General features: G+C 42.0%; 1 protein-coding gene across 1 annotated transcript; it reads left to right on the top strand.

Moving 5' to 3' along the window:
* Positions 1-18,840: 18,840 nt before the first annotated feature.
* mchr2b (melanin concentrating hormone receptor 2b) lies at positions 18,841-22,520 on the top strand. Its single transcript, XM_069670563.1, has 2 exons — positions 18,841-19,244; positions 21,881-22,520. The coding sequence occupies exons 1-2, from the start codon at positions 18,841-18,843 to the stop codon at positions 22,518-22,520; spliced, it is 1,044 nt and encodes a 347-aa protein (XP_069526664.1).
* The last annotated feature ends 3,301 nt before the right edge of the window (positions 22,521-25,821 follow it).

The raw sequence follows: 25,821 nt of genomic DNA, 5'->3' as shown, positions 1-25,821 counted from the left end.
ATGGATTTGAAGCACAGAGAAGTGAAACGTTTCTATGATGTAACCTTTCTCTGGGAGGGGAATCAATGCTAGAAACTCCTGGGTTTAGCATCTAAGATATGAATATCTGAGGTTCTCTAAAATATATTTGACCTAAGATCTTACAGAAATAACATGTATACATTTATAAAGGACTTCTCTGGTACAGTCCACCATGACCCGAACCTACCACATACAGACACGTGAAATATATCCTCCTCCTGTGACCACACTGGTTCAGTGATCAGTTCTGTCTTTGTTTCCTCTTCAATCATTCCTCAGTGCTTTGAGCCTTTAAGGTTATTATTTATATATGAGTCTTGAGTTTATTTGCTTTGATCATCAGTTAAGGTCTGTCATAGATCCAACAACACAAGGCTTTGCTGTGTGCGCAGTGACCTGAGAGGAACCAACCGCCTGCCTTACATTAAATGCATGTAATCTTCTCAGTTGACTGCATTTCATTTGTGAGGTTTGCAACACATTGGCTTTCTGCTTAAACCAGGTCAACAGTACAGTACAACATACCATATGTGCAGCAAGGCATAATACCAGGAATCCACACTATATAGATACACCGATCAGTCATAACATTATGACCACTGATGGATTGCGTGAATAACTACCTCGTTACAATGACACCTGTCAGTGGGTATGTCAGGTAGCAAGTAAACATTATCTCCTCGAAGCTGATGTGTTGGAAGCAGAAAAAATGGGCAAAGATGTGAGTGACTTTGACAAGGGCCAACTCGTGATGGCTAGACGACTGGGTCAGAGCATCTCCAAAACTGCAGCTCTTGTGGGGTGTTCCCGGTCTGCAGTGATCAGGACCTACCAAAACCGACAACAGGGTCATGGGCGGTCACGGCTCACTGATGCAGATGGGGACTGAAGGCTGGCCCTTGTGGTCAGATCCAACAGAAGAGCTACTGTAGCTCACACTGCTGAAAAAGTGAATGCTGGTTCTGATAGAAAGGTGTCAGAACACACAGAGCATCGCAGTTTGTTGCGTATGGGGCTGCAAAGCCACAGACCGGTCAGGATGCCCATGCAGACCCCTGTCCACCACAGAAAGCCACAATGGGCACAAGAGCATCCGATCTGGACCATGGAGCAATGGAGGAAGGCGGCCTGGTCTGATGAATCACTTTTTCTTTTACATTAAGTGGATGGGCAGGTGTGTGCATGTTGCTTACCTGGGGGAGACATGGCACCAGGATGCACTATGGGAAAAAGGCAAGCCAGCAGAGGCAGTGTGATAGTTTGGACAATGTTCTGCTGGGGAACCTTGGGTCCTGCCATTCATTTGGATGTTACTTTGACACGTACCACCCACCTAAACATTGTTGCAGACCAAGTTCACCCCTTCATGGAAACAGTATTCCCTAATGGCAGTGGCCTCTTTCAGCAGGATAATGCGCCCTGCCACACTGCAAACATGGTTCAGGATTGGTTGAGGAACATGAGTTGAAGGTGTTGACTTGGCCTGCAAATTCCCCAGATCTCATTCCAATCGAGCATCTGTGGGATGTGCTGGACAAACAAGTCCGATCCATGGAGGCCCCACCTCACAACTTACAGGACTTAAAGGATCTGCTGCTAACGTCTTGGTGCCAGATACCTCAGCACACCTTCAGAGGTTTATATCTATTATATCTAATGTAGCATATCTGCAAAATAGCATACAAAGGCCTTCCTTTCTGATGTGAACTATAAACATGGAGGGTATATGCTCTGGTTTGAGTGACACACACTTTCAAAGTGTGATTATGCATGCAGGTCCACTCCCCCTCCTTTATTAAATCTTGAGCACCAAACATAAGACCACACAATTTTTCTCTGCACATTAAACTAGTTGGTTATGACTCAGTAGGTTATCTTCATGGTTTTCCAGCTTATGCAGTGGGAAGCTGGAAAAAAAGGAATGTTGTGGATAATAAAGAGCAGCATTATGAAGATGAGTCAGTTCATGCTAATGTGTAAAGGCTTAACATGATTCTTGTTTCCGTCCTATTCTCCAACCACATCCTATAGCGCTTCATGAGCCTGAGGTGTTCTTGATTATAATCCCTTCAGTGTGTTCGGAGACTGCCAAAGGTCTTCTTCTAGTTTGGTGTCCAAATTGTGTTTTCCAAGGTTCATCCAGGGGTCATCCCAGTCTTACACAACTGGAACAAATGAACAGTGGTCCTCCTCTGACCTCCTCACATGCTGTATATCTCAGCTCCTCAGACTCCCAATAAAACTCTCAACAAAACACTCTGTTACATCATGTTTCTGCAGGCTCTTCATCAAGTTGCCTGTCAACGTCATGCTGCATCTTGTGAGAAAAAAACAGGAGTCGCTTGCCCCCGGTGACTAAGGCCTCGTTTACACCTGGTATTAACATGCGTCCTCACTGATCTGATCCAGGTGCACATCTTTGGGTACAACTCTGCATCCCAAGTCTCTTATCTGATATTTCCTCGCTCCTTGATCCTCGCTCGAACCAGAACTAGTTCCAGACCTGTGGGGCGGCTGTGGCTCAGTGGTAGAGTTGGCCTCTCTCAATCCGCCCGACTGCTACAGTTGCATGTCGAAGTGTCCTTGGGCAAGACACTGAACCCCTAATTGCTCCTGGTGGCATAGCCATCGGGTATGAATGGGCACAGTTCTGATTGGAGATCGGCACTTAGGCCCTTGCCATCAGTGTGTGAATGGGTGAATGTGACATGTAGCTTTGAGTGGTCAGAAGCGCGATACAAGTACAGTCCATTTAACATTTACCTGCCATATTGAGGACCGTCCCAAAGCTCTTATTACTGTTCGGAGGAGTGATGAGCGAGGAAACACGAGAGCAGCCTCCACAGAAGTCTTGTACTGGCTGACATGCCCCCTTATTGGATATCAGTTATTGATTGGACGCTGCATCTGATCGGATTGATGTGAAACTTCACAACAACACCGGAGACAGGAAGAAGCGGGCCTTAAAACAGACTCCAAAGGGCGCCTTGAAACCAACTTCAAACACCGTCAGTGTTAAAGCATCGGTATTTGACTCATATTTATAACGAAAATTTAGCAAAACCTCTCATAAAATAAACAAAACAGAGTGTAGAACTGCGGATTTGGTTTGTTTTGAGTCATCATCTAACCAAAAAATCTGTTAATTGCTGTTCTGAACATCAAAAGTAGCAAAAACAAATCCAGTCCTATTAAATTTAATTGAAAAAAGATCTGTAGTGATGATCAGTTATTTCCCCGGCTAACTTTTAGTATGAATAAATGAATACATTCAAAGAGAGCAGCAGAGTCTCGCTGTCAGCAAGTAACACTTTTTTACTGTCATTTATAATATAATAATAATAAATACTTTTCACAGCTCATGAAAAAATCATGACAGTGTTTGGGTTTATTAAATGATGAATCAGATTCTAAGTAATTGTAAATGCAAATAATGAATAAGTAATATCAACACATTGTGCCTGTAAGAAAGGTCTGAATGGTTCTAAGCAGCACACAGTATTAACGGAGTTCATCGTGCAGGTGTTCGTTAAACAGGTACAGAGAAAAGCTTACTCTGTTCCTTTTATTAGAATGGATACATTGCACATATGTGCAGACACAAACAGGTGTTCAAGCCGACTGGCAGCTGATCCAGCTGTGATCAGCTGCCGCCGCTTCACATGACGCTTCAGAGGAAAGAACATCTCATGTCTCTTAAATCCTATTTCCTCGTCTTGTCTCTCCTCGCCTGGTTTCTTCGCATCTCTTCACACATCCCGAGTGGGAGGGACGAGACACAAGTGAGGGATGCATGGATGCAATTTAAGAGACTTGGGATCCAGCCCAAGTGTTCCCAGGCGGACTGAGGACGCTTTGAGATCTGATCACCAAGGCCACATTCGGAGGTGTCTTGGACACATTCGTCCACATTCGTTTGGCAGTGCGTACGCAATTTGTCTTCTTTTGGTTGCTTGTTTTAATATCTTCTGTTCAATCCAAATTAGAAACAACAAATGGTCATTGTTGGACTGCTTGAATAACAAGCTATTGTTATTTGTTACACTCTGAAATAAGGGTTCCCTAAGGGGTTCATCCTGAAGGGGTGAGGGTCTCCTGAGAAACACGTTCTAATTTTAAAATGACAAAGGATTCCATTACCAGTACTAAAAGAGGAGAGTTCTTCTAGGGTTGTTGAAAGCATGGGTGAAGTGGGTGTTTTCACATGTTTTAAATGGTAGTCTTAAACTCATCTCACTTGTGTTTAGCTTGGTTGATACAGAGAAGCAAATTGTAGAGTGCATATACGTAATGTAGAAAATGTGCTCCTAAGAGGTCAGATCATGATCTTGAACCCTCAACCCTCTGGTAAGCACTGCTGTGCTTTTATTGAGGATGCAAAAATGCACAACTATATTGAACAGATTTGGGTCCATACCTGATTCAGACAGCATCAGTGGAGGACATTTGAGGTGATCTTTGATTGACAACAGACCTAACAAATCACATCACTAATGGTTCAAATGTTCAAATGGTCTGGGGCTGGTTGGTTGGTTCAAACTATAAACCAGCTTAAAAAGGGCAATTACCAACATAAATCAGCAGTTCAAAGAGAAACATTACAAACGTACAAAGTGTAAGCATTGCATTTGAAACATAAAACTGAAGGGCCTGTATTCACAAACATTCTGAGAATACTCTCAGAGAGATCCTAACTTTACTTAAAAACTTCTAGCAAGGAGTCCTAGCTTAGGAGTGATTTAGGAACACTCTCAGAGCAACTCTGAGCGAGGAAGGGACAGAAACTTTTATCTTAGTGAGGAGGCGTGGTTGGCCCCGTTGCTAGGTATGACACATTCTTTCAGAAGCTGTGATTGGTTGAAAAAAAAGTTCTCTTAGTGACGATGGGCAGAGAAGGACAGTGAAATCTATCAGCCTAAGCATAGAATTTACTCAGACATTGTGTAATTATGAACACCATTTTATGTACCGAACATCTCTGTTGAATAAATTGTGAGCCACACTTTAAAGTATAAAGCCTACAGAATGTTTGAAACACATGCTCATCTTCTCATGCAGTTATATTTACTTGATCACTTTTATTTACCATGCTGCTAATTTAAGTACTTGATCTTATTGATATTAACGAGGGAAAATGGCTCATCTTCACAATTTCTGGGAATACTGGCCAGCCAATATACAGCTTATAAGAATTATTTATAATGTAGTTGTAATGTATCTCAAGTAGTTGATGAACAAAAAAACATAATAAATTCAGCCCCGGTTTTACAGCTCAAACCAAGAGGCAGGCATGGGAAGATGTAGCGCAGCAGATAAATGCATCTTTCCCTCTGGTTGTGCGCACTAGTAAAGAGTGCGAAAAGTAGTTTTAGGCTCTGTGTTAAAGTCTAACGTGAGAGGGGAGACTGCAGCACCCAAACCGGAATCTGCAAGTACAGGTGAGATAGTTTACCTCTTACTTGTAACTGCTGTCAAAGTTAACTTAAATGCAGAATTAAAATATGCCCACGCAATATAGCGGATGTGCGTCGCATACCCAAGCCCGTTATTCCCATGCCTATTTCCTTTAATTGTGATCACTCTGATGATTGACGGTTGCGACAGACCCAAGTCATCACTGCTGCACTTTGCATTTTTCCAGTTGCCAAATATTTTAATGTTAATTCACTTTCATTTCTGGCAATATCGCGTTGTTGCATACCACAAACATGATCCCTGCACGGTCCACTCTGTAGGCTATTGTTCAATTAGCTCACTGTTATTCATTGAGAACTTTTCTCCTATCGCTCCGTCTTTCAGCCATTTTCTTCTCTGCTTAAGAAACTCTTAAAAGTCCTCCTCACTACTCCTAACAGATTCTCACTTTACGAGCTCTCTTAAGGGCTGGGATGCTTTCTGAATAACTTTTATCTTTACCAGGATCTAGTCTTGACTTTAAGGGGAAATTCTTAGAAAACGATTCTAAGAATTTTGTTACTAGGAGCAACTCTTTTTACTAGGAAGCTTTATGAATACGGGCCCAGATCTTTACGAGGCATAATGGGAATTGAGGGCAGTTGCTTCCTACTGAATGGTTGGGCTTTGGTGAGTGGTCTGGAAGCTGGCTGTCCTGTGGAGCTGAAGTGTTAAGTGTGATAGTCTGTACATGAAGAACTTGTGTTGAAGTTACAGAAGTAAGCTAACTAAGCTAACTTTGAGTCTAACCAAGGACTTCATGGTGGTTGAAGTATTTAATGCTATTTTTGCTGAAGCTTTCCTTTCCTTATTGTATAAATGAACAATAAATCCTGAACAGAAACAAGTACGTGTGGAGGCTCTTTGTACAAGAGTTGAAGGACGGGCTTATTCAACCTTTTCACATTTGTGCTGCTCTCAATGGACCGTGTGTTCCTTTGTTTTCTGCAGGAGGATTATAATTCATTTGGTGTAGTAAATGGACCTTGCCTTGACATGATGCTACTATCTCTTCTCTCTCCACGATGTCACTTTTAATGGAGATAACATGAATTCACCCACAGAGGACAGGATGTCCCTGGCTTTTGTCCTTACCCTGTTGCTGATTCCACTCGTCCTCACTTTGACCTGTTTCCTGAGATCTACACAGCCACTCCTGTTAGCTGATACTCAGGTAATCTCCTCAATTATCCATCACTGTTCCAAGAATTTAAAAGAAAGTTTTTACTCATAAATTGTTTGAATGTTTTCTCAATTTAAACATCATCAATTGTGACTTAGATGATTAAAACAACGGATGTCCAGAACAAAGATTAAACGGGATTCAACGATTTTGTGTCTCATCCACAGGCCACAAGATGGTTCTAGAAACCAGACATATTTACATAGAACCCATTGAGACTCAGACATGTTCTTTTATGACCAGCCAACATTTCTACTTTGGAAAAGTACTACTTAGAGAAGCTTAAGCTGGGGACATGGGTATGTACTGAGTAAAGGTTAATGTAGTTTAATGTTCTTTACTGAAAAACAGGACTGAGCAACTGATTTGGCACAGAGCTCAGAATTGAAATCGTAAACATCTCCATGTGGTGTTTCTCATGTGCTCCAAGACATATCAGGGACAGCACAAGCGGTCATCTTCATGGCTGGGCCTGTTAAACTGCAGTGTACCAAGGTTAAAGATAATTTGTTTCGAGGCCCCTTTCGTTATTTAACATTTGTATTGCTTGCTATTCGGTTGAGTTGAAACCGAAAACTTTTACATTTGTAAGTGAATTCCTCGGCTGCTTGAGAGTCCGCCATCTTGTTTGAATTGCCACACAATGAATCTCGGGATACGTTAGGCCACGAAGGATGCACCCGATGGATCCGGCATCTGTCGGCCGCATCTGAAGGACCTTGTTGTCTCTCTCTTGCTGTTTGTCTCTGGGCGTGGCCACCCTCAGGGCTTCCACCTCCTGACTGCTTCAGCCTGCTCACCTGTTCCTCATGAAGTCCTCAGCCTGCAGTGTATATATACCCTGGCTCTTCAGTCATTCACCACATCGTTCATTGTACCAATGCGGATCCACCTCTGTCACCAGTCTGCCATCTTCAGCTCTCAAGACAGCGGGTCATCCACTCATCCACTGCCCACCTCTCATCCCCCACTCAACCTCCATCTCAGAATTGCCAGTCTGGAACTTAAACTTCATACAAACCTTTTCAAGTGTGTTCTGCACTCAGATAAAGCAACGAGTAATGTCACACAAAGGCTGCATATATAATAGCGGACTAAAAAGAAACCACATTATACAAGCCTGGTGACAGAACATGAACATTTATGGAGACACAGTAGATAGGCTGAACCTCTCATAAACTACGGTAGATCTGATTCTGTGACACTAAGAAAACAAGTGTAAATAGTAAAGTTAAAGAAGGCTGAGTTCCATTTAGCTGCTTCAGTCTTCCAACAACAGCCCCTTTTGTTTGCAGTAATGGTAATCGAAGCATGTCAATAGTAACAGACTTTTTAGAATGCGGATCAAAACGCTCCTGCTCTGAGGGTGAGATTCAGGGCCGCTCCATAAATAGCTGCAGCCGGCACTGATAGGAAAACGTTCACCCTTGCGCTCCGAGGTTGCAGAACATGCATTTTCCTGTCGGTGCTTAAAACTGTGGTCAAGCAAAAACACAAACTCATCTGATAAAGACTCTTAAAGCAAATCAAGACAACTCGTAAATCATCTGATAAGATTCAAAACCGCACGGACGGGGGGGAGGTTTATTTGGTGATTTCATTACAGGCTTATTTGTTCCAATGTAAACTGTTGTATGCTGCAGCTGAACCACAGAGCCTCATCTCTGACTGAACAGAGTTTGCAGCTGTAAAGTTTCTTTATTTCCTGTAGAGTAAAATGCATCGCTTTCCCTTCAAGTGTCCTTGTGGCGATGAAAGCACCGCGCTGACGTCAACGGTGTTCTGTCAAGGCTTTTACAAGTGAGGGCACATGTTTTGTCATGAAGAACATGAGGTGTTGTCTTTGCAATATCTTCGCCCAGAACCACCAGCGTCACCAGTGTGTTTATTGTATCATAAACATGTCAAATACGGTCTGTCTGCGTATTTATTTTTTATAAAAGAGATGAGCACTGGGATAGATTTTTTTTGATTGGGTAAATATAATAAATTCCAGTTTTATATCTGATCTGATTATGTAGGCGTCATGGAGAGAACTTTTCTCTCATCTTCCCAAACCACATATCAAACAAACTTAGCATCAGCCAGCCGTCAAATCTGAGCACTTTGAGGTTGAGCAGAGCCAAGAACAAACCATGCTTTCCTCGATTAATGCGCCTATTGACGTTGAAGATTTACGAGGACGAAGAATTACAAATGAAAATACTTTGAGGAGCAGCCCACGCATGCAATCACACAAATACATGCAAACAAATACTCACGTATGGATATAATTAACATAAAATAATCTTAATGTTATGTTAATGCTTAAATCACTGTTTGCACTGTAAAAGTATGTGGGCAATTTAATTTTTTTGAAACTTTAAATTGAATACTTCAGCAGCAATCACCAATACGGACTTCTGTGTCGCCTGTAGGAGGTGATAATGTTGTGATGATGGTTTATTCTCAGAAAGTGACTCACTTGTGTAGAGAGGTATTTGTAACATTGGAGGAGATGTTGGGTTACTTTATAAAGGACTGTGTTCGCCACACTATTTGAATCTGTCTTGCTCGATCCCCCCCCCGGAGGAGCAGCAGAGGGAGATCATATGATTGTCCAAAGATCCTCCACAAGATCTGTGGCATCCAGCAGCCAGGAGAACAAAACAGGCATGTCAGGGCAAACGCTACGGCCGGGCTCGGCTCGGGGGAGGGCCCGTCAAAGCTTGTTTGGTTTCTGATTGAAATAAACAGAAAGTGATTGAAGTTGAGCTGCATTACTCTCCAATCCCATAATAGACAGGATTGGATAAAGAGGTTTTCTGACATGCTGCCAGTTCATACTGAATTAGAAGAACTGTGTCGCTGCGGGTGAGTCATAATCTGATCGACGACGCAATCAGGTAGAATTGTTGGACATTATAAAGACATCTTACGTGGGAAGGCACACACAGAGGTGATATTCTATATGTCATGGTTGAGGAAAACAACCTCAGTCGTATAGGACTGAGATTTGCACTATTACCGTTAAATCTGGTATAAGAGGCAGTCTGTTTTCCTCTGTTATCCCAGAAGGATTTTTATAGCTATAAAAACGTGTATAAGTTATTTTAACACTATTTCAATTTATTTTCATTTAAAACACATTAAACACACACAAATTACTGCCTACCATCTGTTCTCGCCATGTCGAGTTTGCAATCCTGCTAGCTAGCTGTATCTAGCTGTAGCTGGCAGCATACGGTAACGTTGATTGTTGTGAGGGTGGCTGCTGCAATGGCTATCATGACGGGGCATTGACAAGCGTTAGCAAGAATCAAGCTTAAAACAGCGAGGGAAACACAAAACAGCACTGCAGCATATTGTAAATAGGAGACGTTGTAGCGCCATAACGCAGAGGTGTGACGTCACCACTTAGCAACCGACAACTTTAGCTAGATTATAGGGCAAAATACTGTCACACAATACCATACCTCTCTCTGGATTTTATACTGGTATATAGGACGCAGCCCACTTTTAGGTGAAATTTTTTTTATGAAAAATGTGTCTTATACACTGAATTTTATGGTTTATTTTATTCTTCTTTACATGTTTTCTCATCTGGGAGGCATCCTTGTCCTCACAGCCAGGAGTGTAACTGATTAGACAGAGCATGTACATGTGAAGGGCCAAACAGGGTTTCTTTTAACCAAATGACAGAAATACACTCCAGACTGACATCCACGGCTGATGGACAAATTTATATGATGCTGTAAACTAATGTGAATCCCCTCTTAAACAGGAAAACGCTGCAGGAATAGACCGTGACATTGAACCCCGCTGAATCCACCTTTACCTTTCTTATCTTGTCCTCTAAGCGTTAACCCTCTGAACACTATTTCTCACTGTCTTTTGTAGCGGTAAATATAAACTGACTGGAGCATGCAATTAACATTTGCCAAGGCCTGCAGCATTTATCAAGATGTTTGTCTAATCCTAACTAAAAAATCATATGACATAAGGCATGTGATAGTATTAACTGTGAGGCAGCCCACTGTTTTGTTGCTTCATGTTTTCTCTCTGGATTCGAGCTCGGCTTCAACAACAGATGCTTTCATTCGGGCTTGGATCAACATGCAGCTAATGTAGATCTACGACCCTTTCAATGAGCATGTCTGCACAGTAAATTACAAAATGTCTGACATCTATTGGAAATCAGACAATAATCATTATATACTATTTTTTTTAAGGTCACATCCTTTAATGCATACAGACACTGAGGCAACGGTGGCATTTCATACCACATTTTCATAATTTAATTACGTCCATGAGGCAAACCAGCATCTATTCAATTAATGAAAAAGTCCGTTAAGCACCGTTATGACCTCGCTTTATGACTCATTTGCAAGGCGGCACTTGTCACTCTCTCTTTTTTGAGTTTCACGTCTGCAGAGTGTATTTATGGACGCAGAGCACAGGATGTTCCCAGGTCTCAGTTTCTTGATGTGGTGGAAAATGATTCGCTGTGGCAGCATCGGTGTCTGTCTTTAACAAGGGATGATGAGATTGTTAAATCACCCCAATAAGGGAAATTAAACACCACATATTTGTACTGTATTTATGTGTTTGTGTCTGTAATATTTTTGCATTCTTTTACTGTGGTTTTCTGTATGCACACAATCGTGCTTTTTTCTGTCTGTCTGCGGAAAGCATTTACTGCAGTGTAGTGCATTGAAAAAACAGCATGTGATTCTAACAGTGAATCAAATTTAAAGCTCTCACGCAGACCACTGATGTTATATAGGTTCAGGTTGTCTTGTTCACACGCATCTTTGATGCACACTGACAGAGCTTTCTCTTTACCATGAACACTACATGCTCCCTCCAGAGATATAACCAGTGCATCTATAATGCATGAAACACCTCCAGGCTACCTGCTCGCAGCACCGCTCATTCTCTCACAATGAAAGGAATGATGATCTCCCTACAAATCAGCGCAAACTCTTTAATGTCGAATAACTTCACAGGCAATTATACCCTTCACGATAACAAGCGCTCATCAGGACTGAGAGGAGAAAAATCAAGAAGAGCAGGATGTTCAGTGAGTAAGACAAGCGTTCTGACCTGTGGAGCAGAGTCAGTGCCGCCTCTGCAGAGATCATCTGTTCCTACTTTTTCTGACATTCATGCTTCATTGAATCAACACTGGGTGACTCTGGAAAGCAGCCTGTGGGGCCTGTGGGTATGTTTGATTTGACAATGTAAAGGAATAGTTTGACATTTTGGGAAATAAAGTCACTCACAAACTCACTTTGTTGCTGAGAAACAGATGAAGAGACTGCTAACACTCTTAAGGCCTGTAGGATATACAGCTCGAACCAGCGGCCAGCGATCTTAGCTTAGCTTAGCATAAAGACAGGAAACTGGGGTGAAACAGCCTGGTTCTGTCTAAAGGTAGCAAAATCCTCCTCTAGCATCTCTTCAGCTCAATAATAAACACCATATATCTTGTTTATTTACTTCATATATAATTCAAAGCATGTGAACAAGAGTTTGTTTGCAGTTTGAGTTTGCTACCAGCACCAGTCACTACCAGGATTTATTTCCTGCAACTGCCCCTGTAAAACTACTATTTTAAGTGTTACTAATTTAACCTTTATGCTAAGCTAAGCTTACTGGCTACTAGCTCCAGCTGAATATTTACAGTAAGAAACATGTAAGTGGTATTGATCTCCTCATTTATCACCCTACAAGAGATTTAATAAGCTTATTTCCCAAAATAGACAGTTTTACTGCTTTAATCGAAGTATGCAGCACTTAAATGCAACGGAAATGAGCCCCCAAAATCACATTAGAATCTGTCATGTGCAAATCAATTATAAATAATGTGGGTCGCACGGTGGTGCAGGGGTCAGCGCGGTTGCCTCACAGCTAGGAGGTTCCCGGTTCCGACGCATAAGGTGTATTTCTGTGTGGGATTGCATGTTCCCCCCATGCATGTGTGGGTTCCCTCCGGGTACTCTTGCTTTATCTCACAGTCCAAACACATGCTTGTTAGGTTCATTGGTGCCTCTAAAATTGCTCGTTGGTGTGAGCGTGAAAGGTTGTCTGTCTCTATAGCCCCTTTCCCACTGGTCAAAAAACCCGCTAACACCCGGCTTTTTTGCCTAATGGGAAAAGTTACAATCGGCATTCAGACCCGGGTCAAATGACTCTGCAGTAGACCTTGGTAATTATCGCCTCGGCTCTGATCGGCAATGATGGGAACATAAAACCTGTGTTGACATGCTAACCTCCGCCCCCTTTCCGTCGCGACGCTATGCTCTTTCGGTAACTTCTGCGACTCCACAGCTACAAATTACATCAGTCTCTGTCCAAGCAGGGCTCGAACATCATTCCAAATTGTTTTGCGTCGAGTTTGATAAACAGACTGAATGAGTAATGGATTCAATAATGGCCTAACCACCATCACATCTTCACTGTTTACTAACCCTGTTTCTGGAACGTTTGTGTCGTCAGACGGTGACTCAGCAGAAAAGAGACAGAAAGGAGTATACTGCACTGCCAAAGGGAAAAGAGACAATCAGCATCTATAATGAGGTCTTCCCGGGTCTGAAAAACCTGCGTCAACACGCTAATTATGGTGGGAAGGGGGTATATGTGTCAGCTCTGTGATTGACAGGCGATCAGTCCAGGGTGTACCCCGCCTCTCGCCCAGTGACAGCTGGGATTGGCTCCAGCACCCCCATGACCCTGAACAGGATAAGCAGTAAAGATAGGATCTGATTATCTATAATCTAAGCAAGATGAGATAAAGTACAGATCTCCTTCAACTCCAATATGTGATGTAGTTAAATCCTTAAAATGCATTAGCAACAGTGAGTGGACTTTTTTGGACTAATAAATCTAGTTGTGAGTGGCCAGGCTCTCTCAGACCTTGTTAGATTGTTGTTAGATTGTTGTTAGATTGTTAGATTCACACTAGCCTGGAATAAACTGTGCTGACTTTCTGAATGAAAGGACGAGTTCAACTTCCGAAGAGGCAGGTTTAACTTTCACATGGACGGCACATGGATTGCTGTCATTATATAAGGCAGGCACGCTGTTATTGACAGGAAAATCACACAGTAATTTCTCTGAAATCATATTCCAGCTCTATTTTCACATGCAGGTATAAAATGCAGCGGACATCGATTGTTACAAAAAATGAAACGCCAATTGTACCTCTCCACATGCTGATCAATTCAGACGGCTTTATGTTTGAAGCTTCTTTTGCTTCTGTTTTCACTCCTGTGATGTCGCCATATTGTGGGCTTTACAGGATTTGTTCCAGCTTTTATGAGTCACCTCAGGCCAGCATGGTGTTCCCATTATCTCATTAATGAATACTAACATATTGTAGGCGGTCACAATTAAGCAGCCTAGGACTTGGCTGTTAAGAAGTAACTAATCCACAAAGGCTGTTATTGAATGTGTCCTGCTTTACCAAGCTTTTTTCAGCAATGCGCCGCTTCACGTTCGCACAGGTGCACATCCTCACACCTTCACAGCTCCACACTAAGGACCTGACCGGAGCAAGCGTCGTCCTCCGCTGTCGGCCCCCCGAGCAGATGGGAGGTACGACCCTACTCACCCCGTCTTGCACCAGCACTCACAGAGGCAGTTGTTGCAGGAAAAGAAAAGGATGCACTGCTCAGGTTTGCGCATTTGAAGCAGCTGCAAGCCTGGTTATTGAAGCTTTATGACTGCAGCCCTCTACAGTTAATAATAATACCACCAGGACTGTCTAGTGAGGTCATGGGCTACACATAAATCAACAAACTTTTCCATTTACTGTATAGCTGATGCATTAGTGTCATCTAAGAAACGATGAACAGATCTGGAGCTCTGGATTTCTCTGAACAAGAAGAAAATAAAATGTAAAAAAGTGATCACGTTAGCGGGAGGATTGGGGGCAAACAGATCCTTGTAAGCTAATTATTAAAGTAAGTTAGAAAGACATTTTTATTGTGAAGAAAATGTTTGAGTTTATGAGCTGAATCTTGACTTTTGCATCCGACTAAAATTATTCCACATTTTCCAGGAAACTGGCCCCTCAGGATCTAAGCTTCTGATAAGTGTAAGTGTGACAGTCTGAATGGAACGTGCACCAGAGGAGGTTTAATCTGCTGTCAATAGAATTTAACATTTGACTCCTCTGGCAGCCGCTGGAGTCCCTTTAGGGTTTTGCATCATTATTCCATCACTTTCTTCTCTATACTTCAGTGAGAAATCTGCATGAACGCTTCCCGGACATGACTGGATGAACACAACACACGCTGGGCTGTCATTTGTCCTGACTTTCAAACTGACAAAACATGGTGGCTCTGGAGAAGTATTCTGCTGCCGCCTCCATCTATTCATCAAAGTCAGTTTTTCCACAGCATTTAAACCAGGCTCACAATAGCACCGGTTTAAAGCAGCAGTTGACAAATTGTTTGTAACAAATAAAAGCTGCACCTCACTGAACGGCCCCGAAGCCTTGTGCAGCCAAGGTGTCATTACTTGAAACTAAAGTGTCAACACAGCTCTGAATTTTCTGACACTCCATTAAGAAGTGAAATGCGTTATTGTGCTGTTTGTGAAGTGTGGACCACACAGGCAGGGGCGCATCCAGACTCTTTTGACTGGGGTGGTCCAACTGGGGCACCGACTTATGACTCTTTCTCTCTCCACTAACCTTTCTACTTTGACTACAAACATTAAAGTACTTAGAAGATGTTTCCTGTGTAGATATATATATTTTTTAACTTTAAAAATTAACACAACAGAGTGGCAACATGTTAACTTTCTAAGCTTAATTATTTAACAACTCAAAAACAAGACGTAGCTATGTCCAGAGTAACAAATTAAAGTACTAACACAAGGAAATGTACCACATTGAAATACAGCCTGTTGCAAACCAACCCAAAATAGTTGATTTTAACATAAGTCCCGCCTCTCACGAGGCAAATAGCCAATCATAGTTTGGGATTTTGGGATGGCACCTGGGGTGGCCAATCAGATTTCAGGGGAGATCCTAGGCCACCTGTCTGGATCCGCCCCTGCACACAAGAGGTTGTCTCAGATGGCTTACTTCCTCCTAGCAGTAACAGGTGCTATGACTTTGATCAAACATTGGCATGTGGATGTTTTCAGGCCCAGGCTTTCGCTTGAGTTACATCATCTTTTCATTGGTCCGCTGGCACTTCCACGCTGTTGGACGCAAAGCCAAACCTTTGACCAACCCTCTAAAAAATAATGACTGACTTCTTGCTCGGCTTGGGCCATTGGCACCAAGAGATTTTTTTTAACTCATGTGCCATGAACTTTGTACATCTAGTTGTAATGTACTGCAGCGGCTGCTTCATTTAAACACTTTAAGGGGCACAATCCTGACACCCCAATCAGGTTTTAGTTTTCTGCACTTTTGATGTGTGTGCCAATTTTCATGACATTTCAAGCATCCCTTGCTCCTGTACAACATCTTCCTCTTTTATGGCGAGATCTTGAAGTTCACCGCACCTCCAGGGATACACCCTACAGTGAAAACTCAGTCTTTAAAAGAAAAGCTTCATGACTCTCTTAACGCTTTCTGACCACATTTAAGGTGAGTCTGGTCAACCAGCTAGGGGAAATGCATCAAAGGTGGGGCTGTGACTATTACTGTTATTGGCATGTGGATTTGTTCAGGGCTGGGCTGATCATACATGTGAAATTTGGGTCAGATTGAACACTATACAAGAGAGATACAATAACTTCCTGTTTCATGACTCAGTGTTGAGAACTGGCGTACTGCCAGGGCCACGCCCTTTGAAAAAAGTATGACCCTTGTAAATGACAGAGTCCCTACCTGATTGAAAAAAGTAAATTGGCCAACTTCCTGTTTGGTTGTGGGTATCGCTGTAAGAGGCTTTTTTGTAGATGTTGACATGATACATGTGCCGACCAAATTTTATACATCTAGGTGAAACATAGTGCAGGGGCTCCTTTGTTAAAAATTTCCCACGGGCCACACCCATGTGCAAGACCCATATCAAATGAACATTATTACCACCTCTGACATGTGTGCAATGTCTTGGAGCACCTTTAACCCTTCACAAAGGAGACTTACTTTGGAGACAGAGAGTAATTCCTTCAGTTTCAATAATGCCCTTCCCCAATTTGGTGCTCTGGCCCTAATGATGCCACGTACTGCTAGGCTTTGACCCAAGCTCACTCTCACTCTCTGGTTGCGAGAACACGCCCACCCTGTCGAGCTAACACAGACAGCATCATGGTTACCTTTGCGCTAGCATGCTAACCGACGGTTAGCTTGTCCTACCCAGTTTGAGGCACCTAACTCTCCACCAGAAAGAAGGCCAACTCTGCATCACTCTTTTGCCATGTTTGCCGGTCTGAATGGGGCCCAGTTGCTAATTTGAACTCCCACTCTCACCTATATGCTATGAATAGCTCAGGGAACCACAACAGCGCCCCTCCTTAAAAGGGTCTCACATGTATAGAAGCCCATAAGTGATGAATCCTACTTATTATACCTTTAAACTAAAGGCTAACATGCTCACATGACACTTCGAACATGGTGATGTTTATCGGGTAAAAAATGTGAGACCAAGCGTAGCCTACATTAAGCTGAGTCAAATGTGAATATCTCTAATTTTGCAAGCATTTACAGTCATTATTCAAAGTATCACTTGTCCTTATCAGAAAACTCTGACCTGCAACAAGAAATGTTTGATTTACCCATCGGGGTTTTTCAGAGTTGTTTGCTGATGCAATTGTTGTTGAGAATCTTGGGACCCTTGATAAAGCCACAGAAATAAAAAGAATTAGCTCTGGGGCTCAAGGTTTTGCCGAAAAACACTTGAACAAAGCCGATGTCTTCTGTCATGTGGGACTGAATGCAAGTCATCAAGTGAAAGCATGGTCCCTTCATTGCTCTCTCGTCCTTGATTCCACTGTTTCTTACAATGATAAGTGGGCGAAAACGAGGCGTATGTTTTGGTCTTGCAGATGTTTGGCCATGCAATGTGTTTCTTTTCTGTCAGTCAAGGACAGAGCTGGTTTCGCAGAGCTCTTTGAAGCCAGCCTGCTGTGTGTCTTGAGATATTGGCACAAAGTCCCACTGTGTGTTCTATATGAAGGCTAGTGTGAAGATAATGATATTTTTGTCCACTTTGAAGAGAAAGGACGCAATGAACAAACGGTTCCTGAGGCCAGCAGGAGGAAAGCTCACATATCTTCCTGCTGACCCGTGGTCAGATCCCGGCTGAGTACTGTCTGCTGTGCTTTTTCAGACCACAGATCAGACGCTGTCCTGAAAAGATGATTCCCAAAGATGTCAGAAGAAAGCTCTGTGGAAAATCACAACTCTGATGCGCAGGTTCCACTGCAGCCTTTAGGGCACACGCACAATTAAAAAACGTAATTGCTTGTGAAAACTTGAGTCTGATTAATTTCTGAACGCTGAACTAATCAGAACACAAATGGGGGGTGTTGCAAAAAGGAACATTATGTTTTGTGTGTAACATAAATTGAACCGCGTGGCTTATTTGTGCAGGTTTATTCTGTTGTAAAAGTTCCACAGATTTCTATAGAGCCTTTAAACTTAAACTAGAAGCCTTCAATCTATCATGTTATCTTCAGTCTTTTTTTATATTTGCTTATTAAAATTAAATCCTGAACGCCTCCTCTGTTTATTTAATGAACATTGCACTTCACACAGAATAAACATTATAAAAGAGTCAATTTATGTGGCTTCCCTTATTTTTTGTTAGGACGAAAAACATTCCAAAATGTCTGCTATTTATGATCACTTTAAAGTGTTTTCTTTACATCTGCTTGTCCTCCTACATGTCAGATCGAATGGTCTTTAAAGGGAGGGAACTAGTGTCCCCCGAGGCGTTCACTGCATTTAGTAAAGCGCACAGCGGATGCGCACGGTAAATAGTCAGATCAGTTTGCTTCCAGAGATAAACATGTTGCAAGGAGCAACAATGCACATGTAGACATAGACTATATTGGATTCTACCTTTTCCTGTTTTAAATAATACAGTATTTTTCATCGGAATCCACGCGAGGAAGAAGGAGAGTTTACGCGCATTTGGAGAGCGTAAAGTTTGGAGACCTGACGCCGGCTGGAGAGCGCCCTTTACGCGCTTTACTTTCAACCACACCGAGGCGATTATTCAGAGGATCCGAAGATGAATGACACAGCCATATTTTGCAAAAACAACCTAACAGACAACTCCTCCGACCCGTCATGTCTGAGCTCGATCCCCTCACCTTACAGCCACATCGATATCACCACCTTCATGCACATTTTCCCCACGATTTACGGCATCCTTTGTTTAGTTGGAGTTATCGCCAACGCGCTGGTCATCTACGCGGTGAAAGCATGCAAGAAGAAGATGGTTTCAGACATCTACGTGTTGAACTTGGCGATAGCAGACATGCTGTTCCTGCTCGTGATGCCCTTCAACATTCACCAGCTGGTCAGAGACAGGCAGTGGGTCTTCGGAAACTTTATGTGTAAGGCGGTGGTGGTGGTGGATGTGAGCAACCAGTTCACCACGGTGGGGATTGTTACTGTGCTGTGCATTGATCGGTGAGTGTTAAATCATTATCACAGATTTCATGCCAATTCTGATCAATGTGTTGCTGAAGGTGTTTAAAGCAGCACAGTCTTACCACACTTTGAAAAAAAATACAAAATGTATAGTTTCTATAATAATGATTCTAGTAATTAATTTCCTACAGGTGTCTTCATTATAAAGCTAGAAATACACTCCATTGGTGAATTTCAGCCAAACAGTTCAAATACACTAATGAGTTGGATAACCATCTGCGTGCCACAGCCCATAAAGACACAATGTTCCCTGCATACATCATGTATATGTCATGTTTATGATCTGAACACACTGATGACATTTTAAAAGCCCTTTAAGCAAATTGTGAGACCGTTAAACATCTCCATCTGAAGATAATCACAGCTTTAATGTGGCTCATGCTCAGTATAATACACATAATGAGTTCTGTAGGGCCACTAGAGCAGCTAATTGTGTGCTGATGAGCAGAAACACCTGTACTGAATAAATGTCCTTCGCTGAATAGACGTACTTATCATTTTAATAATTTTACAATGTTTGAGGTAGCCTTGACCCTTGATTCTACTCTCCTCCTATCAGGTTAGTTTGATGTATTAATTAAAAGTTTAATGTAGCAAATACTGATTTAAAAAATCCGCTCTTTGGAAGAACTAAAAGCCAACAACATCCAAACAAGCAATGATGGGCTGTAATCCAAAAAGAGGCCAACTTAATGATAACCCATTACAAACAAGCCCACAGTAAAGCTGGGCTGTGTGCTATCTCCACAGGTTTCAAACGGTTCACAGGCCTGATTAAACTCTCCATTTGCCGCCCTAATTCAACGAAAAGTTGTGATTAGAGTCCTATTTAAAAGCTCCTAGATCCTCCCTCTGCCGCCTGTCAGCGGTAATCAATGTCACATCTCCTGTTTGGTTGTTTGTCAGGAGCAAAGTGTAATCACAGAGTAAAAGTTAGCTTCTAAAATCAATATAATAGAGTAATATCTGAAAAAAGCACATCAGCAACACTCAAGCCTCTATGCCAGCTATTAGTCACATTATACACATTATACTCTTTGTATACTTGTAGAGACAACAAAGACGGGGTTGTTTAATCAACACAGATAAAAGACATTTCTGCTTGCTCCACTTTACACCAGAGAGCTGTTATTTTATTTCATGGCAGTTTTGTGGACTATAACGAGACCCTGTGTCCAAATCCCCTAACACCAAACATATGTTATCAATTACTGTTACTGTTTTATAATCGAAAGGGCTACACTGAGTCATGAGAAATATTTAAACATCTTAAATAGACACTCTCAGTGTGGATGCGGCACAAAGAAACCTTTATTGACCTGACTGTCTGCTCTCATGTTTTTGCTCACCCTAGAGCGAGATCTAAGTGTACACACACATGCTGGGTACAATAAATGCAACTGATTCTTGTACGACTACAAAGCACAACATTTGTAGTGTACTGGAGCTTCTGTAGATAATATCTAACTTGGCTGATCTAGGGCAAAACATCAGCGTGAGTCGGGGTATTCATCTGCACTCATTGGATCAACAATCACACGAAACATACAGGTTTTTTAACTTTGACAGTGGACACCAAATGTCTGGTTGAAGATCACTGCAAATAAGCAGGCTGCCGTGAAAACACCCAAGAATGTCTGGATCTTAATAGTTTAACTGCCTGTCAATTGTAAGTGGACAGGACATGCAGAACCAAAGATTAACATTTAGACAGAAACTGGAAATATTCAATTTGCTCCTCTAAAAGGACACTTTGTGACTCATGTCAAAGTGGTCATTTTCTTCCTGGACGTGTCCTAAAGACAGAGGTCAGTTTGAACTGAACTAGCTGCTCTTCAAATCGAAACAAAATTACAGGCTGAATGTAAATGTGCTCAATTTCTCTGAAATTATACCGATATGTCACTGCATTTATTAAAACATCGAGCGTATGTGACAGGGTGCTTGGTATCCTTTTTGCCTGATTTGATTATCTGAGCTTGAGTCATGGATGGAAATGTTCTTTTAAAGCAAAGCTAATGTTCTTTACGTGCATGTCAGCAGAGACACATATCAGCCACTGCAGGAAGTTGTGATGTCAGGATTGCGCGAATTCAACCGTTCCTTGGACGCAAATTTGATCTCTTCTTGTGATTATTTATCCATGTTTCCACGCTGAAAACTGTTAGACGTCCACTTAGCCTCTTCTGGATGGCTTGTGTTGAGTCTATCAAATAATCAGAGGCTGTATCCCCTAACTTTCCACCAGCCAGAGGCTCTGTTACTAATGTGAGTCACTTCTGATCTCAAAGTCATTGTACAGTTAGAGACTAACCCACATGTCTCTTATCAATGCTTTTAAACTAGCCCAGCAAACTGTCCCTGCAAATGAGCATTTCATTGCAATTTACTAGAGTTTCATTCGTGTCAGTAGACACACATCTCGCTCAGCCAATAGATGGCTTTATTTGAGCGTTTGTTCCAGTTGCTCACAGATGTATCCTCTGTTACACACACACAAAAAAGGGTTCAAAAACTTTTTTAAAAAGCTGCAGCAAAATCAGATTTTTTGGCCGCGAATCATTTATGTTTTCGACCAACAATCCTGCTTTAATAAACTTGTTTCTACCGCTTAGGTACATCGCTATCGTCCACCCCACCTCAGAGCGGAGGACCATCCAGTGGACCGTCATCATCAACCTGCTGGTGTGGCTGGGCAGCTTCCTCCTCACCGTCCCCGTCATGATGTACGCCAAGGTGGTCAAAAGGCAGCACTTGGAGGTGTGCATGATGTTCCTGGACGGGCCGGAGGACATGTACTGGTACACTCTCTACCAGTCCATCCTGGGCTTCATCATCCCTCTCATCATCATCAGCACCTTCTACACGCTCACCCTATACCACGTCTTCAGCTCAATCCGCCGCGTCAAGCGGAAGCAGTCCGTTTGGGCCAAAAGAGCCACAAAGATGGTTCTGATGGTCATCGCTTTGTTCCTGATCTGCTGGTCGCCCTACCACGTCATCCAGGTGATCAACCTGACCAACAACACGCCCACCATCGCCTTCATCTACGCCTACAACATCAGCATCTGCCTCAGCTACTCCCACAGCTGCATCAACCCGCTGATGCTGCTCATCTTTGCGCAGAATTACCGCGAGCGGTTGTGCCACAAAAACGTGCTGCACAGCTCCCAGCAGTCGTCCAAGATCACCGTGGTCAAAGCGGACGGTTCCAGTACGACCAACGACCCCAACTACCGCTGTACTGCCGTCTAATCACAGAGAAGTCGATCCTGTTGTATATACACATGTACATAATCTGCTGATCTCCCAAAAAGGAAGTCGCTTGATGAATGGACTTTTCTCCAGCTTTTTCAAACAAATACGCTGGAAATCGACACCTTAAAAAAATGAGGATGAAGCTTGAGCAGCAAAATCAAACATGACTGAAAGCAAACAGGAAATGTCACAGGATTTCAAAATAAAAGCTGCACTCTGTGCTGGTGAAGCTTTTTACACGCATCAAACTCTCTGCAGCTTTCCTCTCAAAGCTGACACACACACAAACACACAAACACACACCGCATAATGACCTGCACATACTTGCAAATCTACACTCATTACGATGATGTTAATCACATATTATTCCATGTTGCTCATGGGAGCATTATTTTTACTGTTATTATTAATTTATGTCCCGAAAGCTTTTCCCTTCTTTTGTTATTGTTCCTATTTGGTTGTTATTATGGTTATTCTCATCAGCTGCGATGGGATGAAAATGATTGTAGTTATGATGTATTCATTTGTTTTTCAATGATTTTTTTTCTCCTCTTACAGCTTAGGCTAAGTCAATCACACATGCACATGCATATACTTCACTATTTCATCTGATCTTTCACGAACTTACATCATTTTCTTCTTTTTGCCCTTTTTTTATATTTTCATTCCAATTTCTCCTGTCTGCAATTATTTACAAAATTGTCTCCTGTTGCCGTTCTGATTATTATATCTCTTTATTGAATCATTTATTTTCCCCGCAGACTCGGTTATGATTAAAGAAGTTTCACATATAGGGAAACTTGGCAGCACGCACCGCTCACGATCATAAACGTGGTTTGATTTGTGAGCACGATAATGGCAAGGATCAAAACAAACAAACTCCGGCAATCAGTGATAAATACTTTTCTTATTTATTATGGCCAAAAAGGAACATGTTTTAGACTGAATTCATTATCAGTGTAATCAAAACAGCAGACACCAAAAATATATATACAGGTGATGTTTAAACAGGAAGGAGAATATGTAATTGCACGATAGGATCAGGCCATGAATAAATCCTGCCTGACCTATAGTGAGGGAGGCGTGTCCGCAATGATCAGAAGTAAAATAACAGTGCACAAGCTGAATATATAAAACTGAAAGCCCAAGAGGTGATAAATAAAGAGCTGAACCATCCAGATGAATAAATAAAGATGCACAGAAATTTAACAACATGCAGAAAAAGATTGTATAACTTCATGTGTATTTATATTGTGTACAACCTGTACTGAGGAAAGATAAAATGTCGATGCTTTAATCACCACTCATTTCTACTTATGAAGAGTATATGTGAAAAGAGGATATGTGTATAATGGGGAAAAATAGCACAACATGAAATAAACAAACCCCCTCCTGCGGGTCTAGGCGCGTCCCTAAGCAGATTAGCCGTATGAGATTGCATAACTTGCAGGCCCAAATCAGCTGACCTCTGCCTTAGCCGCAGTGCCATGGTTGGTGCCCAGAGGTGCCAATTACAGTGTTGCTAACATTTAGTCAGGGTAGAGTAGTTTTTATTTAATTGAGTTTTAGTTAGAAATAACACTCATCCTGATGTGTGCCCTGCATAGCAACCACAACTGGCTTGCATGTATCATAATTAGCGTTGTCCTTCGTGTTTTTCTAGGTGTTTAATGTCTCTACCTCTGGTCATGTTTATGTGATGTCCCTGTAGCAACATTTCGTTAACAGAATATACAGAGAAAAAGAAACAGACCTTCTGCTTAGAAGAAGGTGAGCTGATTGGTGTAACTGTGCAAAGACAAGCGGGAATACCGGCACTGGCTTTCAAAGACGAACAGTTGAGAGAGCAACTCATTAACCTTTATCTACCACAGGCTTTGTCCACTGCCATGCTGGTCAGTGACAACCCTGAGGTGCAGCTTGTGAGTTCTGTCTCTGGAAAACATGCAACTGTATTATTATGAGCCTCCTGAGGGCTTATAATGAAATGTTATTCACAGCCTGGAGCTGTTTGATGGAAAATGTTAGCTCCACACATTGTGAGGTCTTAAGTCAGATATCTTTCCACCAAGGAATCCATTAAAGGGGGGTATTATGCTAATTTCAAACTTCATAATTCACTCTGTGATACCTGTGGAGTACCTTTGCATAATTTACTGTTAAAAAAAACTCATACAGCCCTCGTACAGCCTCTGCCTGAAATGACTCTGTCAGCTCTGTCTCCTTAAGAAACCCCGCCTCTACAAGCCCGCTTTCTTCTGATTGGCCAGCTCTCTGAAGCCTGCCGAGGGGCAGAACTCAGTGTTTCAGGCATGTCTCCTACCCTGTGGCCGTGTTACAGAGTTGTCAGCAAAGAGTAAACTTCCCTTTTTCGATTTGAAACAAATGTCTGGTGCTCTTGTCCTTTGGAAAAGCAAACACTGATGTCTTTCCTTCACAGCCAAAGAAACACTTTCTCCAAGACATTTTTAACCAACTTGACGAGCAGAGCCGTCGAGCAGAGTGCTGGAGTGAAAAAAAATTCTGAGGCAGACTGAGCTGCTGGGTGGGCATGTCCTTGAACTGTGCCGGGTGCAAAAAGTTCTGCTGTGTCTCGGGCAGATGCCCAAGTGTAGAGTTTGTCCACTTTGTGACATCACAAAGTGTAGCTTCTGGAGAAGTCTGTCTGAAAGCAAGCGTTCACAGCAGCCTGCAGACTGAGACTTCTTTAACTGGGAATTACTCCAACATACTTTAACCTACAGATTTAAAACTTCACCCACGTTTAGTCTGGACATCCAACATTGTGACATTGTATATATGTCTTAACATGTGAAACAGCATAATACCCCCTCTTTAAGATGTAACAAATGGCTTTATTAATGGTTAATAAATGATGCTTTACTTCTGTATAGACCAGTTATTAAACATTATTGGGACAAAGCGGGGATTTCAGTTTGTAAAAATATTGTTGGCTGCTTTTGCTTTTCATTTTGTAATAATGCTGTTATAAATGAAGGAAATCCATTAACAAAGGTTGAGGGTTTCTCACTTTCTAATTATCCAACAAGTCTGCAGTCATTAATGATAATAAATTGTTATTGAAGGGTTTTAATATTAAAGTCTACATTTGTAAATATCACAATTTATTAAGTGCACTTTGGTTTAGATTGTGTGCAAAACTGGCAACCATGCAACCCCAAAAATGTGTTCTCATAAATGTCTCATAACTGATTTATAAAACATTTATTAACCATTAATAACCTAAGGTGTCCTCTTGTTCGTGATGTTATGTAAAGTGTCCTTCACATTGTGGCTG

The sequence above is a fragment of the Semicossyphus pulcher genome, unplaced genomic scaffold (genome assembly GCF_022749685.1).
Source record: "Semicossyphus pulcher isolate SPU_LCO1_2020_fin unplaced genomic scaffold, fSemPul1.0.p SCAF_2, whole genome shotgun sequence".
NCBI classification, from domain to species: domain Eukaryota; kingdom Metazoa; phylum Chordata; class Actinopteri; order Labriformes; family Labridae; genus Semicossyphus; species Semicossyphus pulcher.
This window is presented reverse-complemented; position numbering and strand designations above follow the sequence as displayed.